Here is a 10,240-nt window from a genome sequence, read left to right as displayed (position 1 = left end):
GAGCTACAAAGCATGTTTTCAATAATCACTATTTCATTAAATCTTGCAGGCCACCTGCTTAGGTGACAAATAGAGCTACTCAGAGTTAAAATATTAATGTTGACAATTAAAATAATGTATCTGTTATTTTAGCTATATATGTGTTATGCCATAATGATTTAATAATAACTAATTTAATAATTAATAATCAAATGAAAATTTAATAACAAAATGGATGGCATTAATGAACTGGATTGAATTTAAAATTTGCAATCTAAAAGCATTATTGAATAGTTGCACTATAAGATACTAACTAAATATACTTTTAACATTATTATATTCACATTTCATAATTTTCTACCTTTAATCATCCATTCATTTTTTAAAGAGTAATTTTAGATTTGATCCTCCATTAATTCTTCCAAAATTAATCTTATTTAGTTCTAGTAATATTATTCACACCAATATATATGTGTATATTAACATTAAGAAATTTATACTATCAGGGACTTTGTTATTTTTCACCTCATCAAGTGTAGTTTTGTTTGTGAGCACTGATCCCCTTAAAGCCATTTTACTTCCCCAGAGATCAGTAGATCTACTCTTGTACTATGCATAAGCTTTATAATTCTATCCTTATATTTCTCGGGTCTACCCTATTATTCTCATCATATTTTATTACTTTTAACTCTTTTTTTGAACCTCTACTTCTAGTAATCTTTCCATCCTTATTTTACTACACATTACACTATATCCATGAATATTTAAAGTCATGTTAAAAGTTGACAAGCTGTACTCTTTCTGATATCTTTTTATTTCTATTCATATTTTCTTTCTAGTTTATTTATATGTATATAACTTCATCACAAATAGTATTTTAGTTATAATTATAGTACTTTTAGCTTTATATTTAGTAACAGATCATTAAAAAAATAAAAGTAATTGCATTCAAGTCCATAGCATCTGGTTGAAACATATAATCAAGTCAGTCTACCAAATCCCATCCAATTATATATATATATATAATTTACATGATTGATAGAAGACATCGTACCTCATCTGAGTATTTAGTATGTGGAATATAGTGTTTATTGTAATTTAAATGACCCTAATTATGATCTGTGAGACTCAGAAATATATTAATTACAGAGAGAAGTCTAATTGTTCCTAGGGCCAGCAAAGTAGCATTTTTTAAATTTTGAAAATGCTCTTTGAAATGAAACTCTCTCTCTCTCTCTCTCTCTCTCTCTCTGTATGTGTGTGTGTGTGTGTGTGTATTAGGCACTATGATCTTCTTTCTAGTACACATTCCACCTTCCCTAAAATTCATGGCCTCAAAACATGTGTATTCTTTTACTTATCTTATCTGGGTAAATATCATTCAATAAAAAGGAATTATGAGGGAATACACTTGAATTGTTCAAGCTTTCAGAAAAGAATAAATAAACCATAATATGCAGATGATTATTTAATTATTCCATTCAGAACTTAATTTATCAGGTGATATGGGGTACCAAAGAGAAAAAAAAAAAAAACCTAGGTTAGGAAGGCATTAGTAGAAAATATCAAATATATGCATTGTGGGAGTGCTATTTGTATGCTATTCCTGAGACTTCTTGGGCATTATTACTGCATAGTCCATTCATATATCTTTCTCCAAGATGACTTAACAGAGCAAGTTCCTTTAAATAAAGCTCTCCATGGAAATGCTTCTTATGTACACTTGGTTACCTCCAGGCTGAGTTTGGGAGTTAGTTTATGTTAGATTTGTTTAAAATAAACTCACTCCATTTCCCAAGATGCTGAACAATAATTTCACAGATAATACAATTAAAAGAATAAATAAATAGAAAATAATTAGAGCATAGTTAATTTGAATAAATGATTCTGGAGAATTTACGTACGAATATCTTGAATTCTCTTATTTGACAAATTCTTATAACAGCTCACATAGATTTTTGATAATGGAGCATAATTTTGAAAGAAAAGAAGAAAGTGACCTTTCCAATTAGAAAAATTGAAATATTTTTAAACAACCTTCAAAATATTGAATTTATTTATAAGAAAAATATGAAATGATGATTGAGTTCTGTGTACTGTTTCTTTGTCTCCCTCCACTTTGTGTACATTACACACAGAGATACCACTAAGATTTTTCAATTACATATATTAGCTACATTTTTCTGAAAACAAAAACAAGTACGTTGAGTAGAGAGACAAATGGAAATAGTTTTCCTCTGACCACTCTCTCCTTTCTCTAAAGGTAGCCACTAGTATTAAATGACATTGTATTTACACATTATATATGGTTATATACACAGTATATTCACACCAATTCATGTCTTTATACCTGTACTTTGGATAATAATGACCATCACATTCCACCATCATTAATAACCCCGTGCCCTGTCCCTTCTCCTCCAACCCCTCTGCCTATCTAGAGTTTGTCTATTCCTCCCACGCTTCCCCTCCCTATCCCACTATCTTATTGCTTATGTTTTTCAGGTCACATCTTGAAAAAATACCCAGACCAATATTGTTTAGATTTCCCCTATTTTTTCTAGTAGTTTTATAGTTTCTGGTATTACATTAAGTGTTTAATCCATTTTGAGTTGATTATATAAGAAACCAATTCCATTCTTCTGTATGTGGATATCCAGTTTTTCCCATACTATTTATTGATGATGTGATATTTTCCCCTTGTGTATTCCTGGCATTTTTGTTGAAAGTCTATTCAATGTATATCTGTGGGTTCATATTTGGACTCTCATAAGCTGATGTGTCTATTATAGACACATCAGCTTATGGGACACCTGACTGTCCCATAAGCTGATGTGTCTATTTTTTTTTATCAGCACCATGTTTTCATTACTATAGCTTCAAAGTATATTTTGAATCAATCAGAACAATGTTTTCAGTTTCTTTTTGGTAATGACCATTTTGTTAATATTGGAATTTTAAAAATAATTCTATGGGAATTTCAGAATTGTTTATAATATTTCCATGAAAAATAACATTAGAAATTTGATAAGGAATTGCATTGACTCTGTAGCTCTCTTTGAACCTTTTAACAACAGTAATTTTTCCAATCCATAAACATATCTTTCCACTTATTTGTTTTTCTCAGCTACTTTCATCAGTGTTTTGCAGTTTTCAGTGGCAGGTCTTTCATTTCATTGGTTGAAAGTATTCAGAGGTATTTAAAATTTTCTAGTTTTATAAGAGATTGTGTTCTTGAGATTTTATCATATAGTTCATTATTATTACATAGAAACATTGATTTTTGTTTTGATTTTGTATTTTACAACATTATAAAATTCTCTAATTAGTTCCAGTAGTTTTTATTAATGGAACAAATAGAGACAATTTCACTTCTTCACATAATTATTATGACTAAGACTGCAGTACTGTGTTGAAAAAAAATGTGGTGAAAATGAATACCCATCTGGCTTTCAACTTTTCATCATTGGGTATGAGGTTCATTGAAGGCTTTTCATATAAGGCCTTTTAAAAATATTTTTATTTTAAGATCTATATGACATTAGGGTGTGTTTTGATATTTAATATTAGATATACATGGAGTGCAAGTCATTAAAATATTGATCCCATTCTTGTTGTTAAACAATGTGGAGTTACCCTAGTCATGTATTCATATGTGAACATAGGAATGTTATGTATAATTCATTCTACTTTCTTATTTCAGTCTCACCTCCCTTTTCTTTATTCCCCTTTGTCTAATCAAATAAAATTATATACTTCTCCTCCTTACTCTTTCTTGTAATGAGTTAGCATCCATATATCAGAGAGATACCTAGGACATTAGTTATCTAAATTTATGTCTACTGTTTTTTCTTCAAACAAATCTGACAGATTTTCCAGTCCCACCATATATAATGCTTCTTCAGTCTATCCGTTTTTACCAGTGGCCTCTGTGTCTCCTTTAAGGCTTGGGAATTTTAAATATGACAGTTTGAAAAGATATTGGATTTATATTAAGACCTAAAGGCATTTGTTAAAGCAGAATTCTAATTTACATCTAGTTTAATTATCCCTCTTAGAAGGGGATGCACTTCTTGTCTAGCCATTAGTATGCTAAGCATAGATGAGGATATCTTTAGTTTAGAGAAAACCATAGTTAAACCATTTTAATTTCTTAAAGACTTAACTGTCTTTTATCATTACAATTAAAATGATTTAATGTTTTCTATTTGTTCTTCAGAATAAGTCTGATTTCTTTGGGAAATGATAAGTTTCTAATTAACTTTCTTGAAAAAGGCACTCTCAATATTGCTTATGCTTTCCATTGAAAATAGAATACAATTTCACTTTGATATAATGATATGCCTTTTCTTCAGAGCTTCTTAAAGGTTAACTAAATTTTGAAACATACTGAACATACATACCTTAGAAATGTGAAGTTCACTAGTACAAATAAAATATTTCTGTGGGTTTTTCCCACCACTGTTATAAGTATTCTTTATCCTGAGAATTTTGTGTTAATTCTTAGTTCTGATACTTCACCAAGTCTGGATTACATTTACATTTCCGAAATGAATAATCTTTACAGACCAAGAAAATAGCATACACGTCAAATGCATCAGGACTCAGGATAATATAAGAAAGCACTATAAACAACTATAGGCAACCTTTATAGCTATGCTTTTAATGCAGAATTGAAGTCTTTCCTCCCAAAGCTCAAAATATCCTTACAGGTTGAGCATCCTTAATCCAAAAAGCTCTGAAATCTGAAATTTTTTAATACTAATGTGATGCTACAAGTGGAAAATTCTACACTTATCTGCTGTGATGGATTATAATCAAAATGCACAAACGATATTTCTCAAGATTACCTTCATCTGTGTATATAGATTGCATATAAATACAAATGAATTCTGCCATATTTAAAATGGATCTCATCCTCAGCCTACCTCATGAATATGCAAATATTTAAAAAAATATTAAGAAAATTTAAAGTATGACAGTCTGGAAATTTAAAAACTTTTGGTGACAATCCCTTAGTAAGTACCCAGAAATCAATATTTATATTACTTAAAATAGTTGCCAAGCTCCAAAGGTCTCAAGACCTGGTCTAGCACCAGATGATCTGTTATTTTCAAAGAATAGATCTGGTTGCAGTTGATTTTGGTTGTGTGGTTCATTGTACCATGTGATTTTCCTTTTTTGTGATTTTTCTCAGATCTTGATTATACTGGAAGACACATTTGAAAAGTCCAAATGAGGGATTTTTGTACAAGTATATATGCCTTCACTATGCAACATCATATTGACTTCTTAACATAGGAATTCAACACTACTTAACCACAAAAATCATGAATTTGCTTTCACAAAATAGAACTAATTATGACAATATTTTAAGATAGAAGTGTAAGTTTTATAAAAAAGATTTACTTTTAGGATGTCACAGATTTTTGAACATCATTTGCATCCAAAATTTGTATCAATATAGAGATACTTGTATTATTTGTTGATGTAATCTTGTTGCTAGCCTTCCAAATATACACTTCACTCTCACACTGATTCTTTCTCTGGTTCAAAAGACATTTCTGGCTGTTTCAATTTATGCATAGAAATATTTTCAGGTAGTGGCACATTATTAACTTATTTACTCATTGATTCAAAAGAGTCATGCTTATGATATTTAAAATGAACGTTTAAACATCTACTAATAGTTTTTCTCATAATTCTATTCATTGTAATATTTAATGATAAGTTGTTTAATTAATCATGTAAAACATTGCATATTAATTATGTAAACAAGATTTACAATGTATTTTTGAAGAAGTGATAAGATCTACATGAGCTGAGCTTGATAAACTAATGATTCTTTTAAAGCATAGAATGTTTCAGCCTAAACATAAAGTTAAGCCATACTGCCTACAGAAATTTGTCAAAATACAAAATTCATATAATGTTTAATAGGTAACCCTGATAGGAAGCATATTGGTGTTGTTTTATGTGGTGTGTATTTATGATGGTGAGCTTGAACTAATGGATTTATATTGCAATTAAAATTTAAAATTCTCCTTTTACTACTCAGTACAGTTACTAGTTCAATATTCAAACAGAAAAGTCTATTTACTGCATTTTTACAAATCAACTTTCCCTACTAGTACAAATAATCTGATATCACTCATACTCAATGTGACTAAAAATGTCAGAAACAAAATATATTTGACAAAAAGAACATATAACATGAGATTATATTATTAGTCAAAAATGAATTATTAGGGGGTTGGGGTTGTGGCTAAGTGGTAGAGCACTTGCATACTGTGTGTGAGGCAATGGATTTTATACTCAGCACCACATAAAAATGAATAAATAAAATAAAGGTAATGTGTCTGTTTACAACTAAAAATATTTTAAGTGAGTTATTAGAAAAACTGCATTTTACAAGTAATTTTATTTGCATTTGCAAATGTTCCTCACTAGGTTCCCTAAGGCCCCTTTTACATCCTTATTCCTTAGGGTATAGATGAAGGGGTTTAGTGTTGGTGTCATTACTGCATAGAAGAGAGCCATGAACTTGGGCTGGTCCCTTGTGATAGAGGAGGAAGGCTGAAGATACATGCTAATGGCTGGACCATAAAATAAGGAAACTACAATGAGATGAGAGGAACATGTACCAAAGGCCTTCTTCCTTCCCTCAGAAGATTTAATCTTAAATACAGCATGTCCAATACTAGCATAGGAGGCAAGGATTAAACATAGAGGAACAGCTAATATAAAAATACACACCACAGACAGTGCAAGCTCATTAGCTTCCTTTTCACCACAGGCAGTCTTTATCAGAACTGGAATTTCACACAACAAGTGATCCAATTTATTGACACCACACAATGGCAATTGTAATGTAAGAGTGGCTTCTGAGAAAGCAAAGATCACTCCAGTCATCCACATAATGGATACTAGCAAGATGCAAGTATGTTGATTCATGATGAGGGTGTAGTGCAGAGGTCTGCAGATGGCCACATAGCGGTCCAAGGACATAATAGCCAAGAGCAGACATTCTGTGCCCCCCATTATATGGAAGATATAAAGCTGAATTATACACCCAATATAGCTAATGGTCTTCGTAGAGCTTCCCAGATTAAATAGCATCTGAGGCACAATGCTTGTGGTATAACACATGTCTAGAAAGGAGAGGTTGGTGAGGAAGAAATACATGGGACTGTGGAGATGAGGATCTAATTTGGAAACCAGAATGATAGCAATGTTTCCAATCAAGGCCAGGGGATATGTTATGAGAAGAATAACGAATAGAGGAAGCTCTAGCCAATGTAGGTCTGCAAAGCCTAGTAGGATGAACTCTTCATGATGACTTTCATTAACTATTGTCATTCTCTTCAAGTTGTCTCACCTATAATAAGGAAGTGGCAAAAGATTAGAAATAGTTAAAATTAGTTAAAAAGTATAACTACATATTGGCCATACTATTATAGAGGATAGTGTGCAATAACTCTTGGAGGAAAAAAGGCAAAGGTCTCTAGCATGGTGACCAAATTTCCATTCATGATACTACAAGAAATGGTACTTAAAATAAAAATATGACATTTCTACAGCAAAAAATGGGAAATATAACATATTTAAAAGGAACTTATTGTTTGAAGTAATCTCATTATAAGGCTATTCTATAGCTATATTCTATCAGGAAAACAGAAGAAAAGAAAAATTTCACAAGTGTATAGCCAGAGTTGAAGCAGGTAATGAGGTGAGAAGAAGAATTAGCATCCAAGTAAAGATAACTACTTTTCTGTAGAAATTTCAAGAATATGTTCCCACTTCATTTAATTAAAAATGTAAACATGACAACCACATAAAAAATAGCTAAATATTCTGCATCTGAATTACCTCCTTTGAATAATAAATGCATAAAATAATGATCTCCTTATAGTGAATATTAAATTGCAAGTAGAGGTAACTATGCTGGGGAAACCACCAGTCAGTGGTTTTCAATCTTTGGCTGCCATAAAAATCAGCTAGGGAGACTGTTTACTGGTTTTTATCTCCAGGTCTCTGCTAGAGCAGCTATAGCATGGAGTCTTGGAATCGCATGAATCCTTTTCACAGGCAGTGTCGCAACATTTCAGAAATGTTAGGAAGAGTAGAATATCAAGATAGTTATAGTAGAAGAATTAACAAGAAATTTAGAACTCTGAGAATCATTCTTATAGGCTTATCCTCCTCCAAAAAGTTGGTGGTAGAGTTAGACCATCTCCATGGGGAGTAAGAAGTCTTTGGATTTAATCAATTCTACTAATTACTTGGAATTGAGTAAGAAATCTAGCACTTCCAACATAAGTTTCTTCAGGTATAAATTGAGTGTGTGAAGGTACAATGACATAAGTTTCACAATGCTCAAGAATTTGTGTAATAGTAAAATGTTGGCATGGATGTGGGGGAAAAATGCACAGTCCTACATAGTTGGGTCTGCAAATTTATGCAACCACTATGGAAAGCAGTATGGAGATTCCTAAGAAAACTTGGAATGGATGAGCATTTTACCCAGTTATACCACTCCTCATTATGTACCCAAAAGACTTAAAATCAGCATACTACAGTGATACAGACACATCAATGTTTATAGCAGCTCAATCTATAATAGCTAAGCTACGCAACTAAAATTGGTGCTCTTCAACAGATGATTGGATAAAGAAAATGCAGTATATATTCACCATTTAATATTACTCAGCCCTAAAAATGAATGCCTTTATGACTTTTGCTGGTAAATTGGTGGATCTGAAGAATACTATGCTGAATGAAATAAGCCAATCACCACCACCCCAAAAAACAACCACCTAATGTTTTTTCTGATATATGGATAATAACACACAAAGGTTGGAGAAGGGGAGAATAGAAATTCAGTGGATTAGACAAAGGGGAATGAAGGAAAGGGAGTGGGGAGGAGAATAAGAAAGACAGTAGGATGAATCAGATATAACTTTCCTATGTTCATATGTAAATATATCATCAGTGAAATCACATAATTACAACCATAAAAATTGGATCCTACTTAGAATAAGTTATACTCCATGTATGTAAAATATGTGAAAGGCACTATACAGTTATATATATATATATATATATATATATATATATATATATATATATATATATATATATATATATATATATCAAATTAAAAACACACACACACAAAACAAATGAATTTGTGTGTACCCTCTTCCTTGCATGACTATTACTTCAGATTCTCAATATTTGTTCTTTAATATTGTGTTTTAGGTAATCTGTCTATCTTGTAGGAATTTTTCATTTATCAAGATACTTTGTCACTTTTTTCTTAATAAGATAATTTGAACAGGTCCCAGTGATCCACTAATCATAGGTAAATACAAATATATTTTTGAATTCCACATCAATTGCTGTCAGGAGAAAAGTTAATATCTTCATTCAGGCCCAGATACTTCTTAAAATACACAAGGAATTTTATGTTTCCAGGACACATTTCTTTATTTTTTTGGCTGAAAGTTATATTGAAAACCACAAAATTAATGAGCTGAGTAAAACCACATGTTCAGAGAGATAAATTAGGTAAAGAAGATTTTGTTTAATATTGTGGATTTATAAAACACACTCCACCACAGCATCCTGTAAGAAGGGAAATATTCAGAGGGGAAGTTAGGACAGTGGCCCAGCAATAAAATTTGGAATCACTCTGCTAGTAAATTAGCAATTTCAAGGTACCATTCTTAGAGTTACAAAGCACAGTTTTCAAATTCTCTATTTCATTTCATCTGCAGTGCCACTTGTAAGGAATCATAGAAAGCTACTCAGAGTTAAGATGTGAATGTTGCCTTTTGATTATATACTGTCCTAGTCCAGAAGAAATAACAATGGTAAAACAATAATAAATCCAAGCAATGTGGTTCTTAATGAACCACATTTGTCAAAACTGTAATAAGGTTTTACCTCTACTAAATTAATAGTACTCACCCTACCCTAGACCTTATGAGAAAGGAAATTTTACTATCTATAATTTAGGATATTGTTAATCGTTAATTTTAGAGTCTCCTAATAACTGGAAAGGTAAAGGTAAAGATCAAAATGTAATCAATGCCTTAAAAGAGGTAGTGACATATCAAGACTATAAATTTCGATTTTGAAGATTTCAAACAAAACAAAAGAGAACATCTTTACTGCACGATTGTTTTCTGAAATAGTGTGACCCCTAATCTTTATTTAGCTCTGTTACTCAAGATGTTATAGAAGCACAGAGAATTTA

The 10,240-nt window shown here is 31.2% G+C and overlaps 1 protein-coding gene across 1 annotated transcript; it reads right to left on the bottom strand.

Annotated features, from left to right (window-relative positions):
• Positions 1–6,399: 6,399 nt before the first annotated feature.
• On the bottom strand, positions 6,400–7,338 carry LOC124102088 (olfactory receptor 2B11-like). Its single transcript, XM_046458335.1, has one exon. It carries the CDS (start codon positions 7,336–7,338, stop codon positions 6,400–6,402), a length of 939 nt encoding a protein of 312 aa, XP_046314291.1.
• Between the last annotated feature and the right edge of the window lie 2,902 nt (positions 7,339–10,240).

Source organism: Marmota monax, unplaced genomic scaffold (assembly GCF_021218885.2).
Source record: "Marmota monax isolate L192 unplaced genomic scaffold, Marmota_monax_Labrador192_F-V1.1 WCK01_AAM20220418_F8-fsc00607, whole genome shotgun sequence".
NCBI lineage: Eukaryota > Metazoa > Chordata > Mammalia > Rodentia > Sciuridae > Marmota > Marmota monax.
The sequence above is the reverse complement of the archived record's forward strand: the minus strand, read 5'-3'. Positions and strand labels throughout refer to the sequence as shown.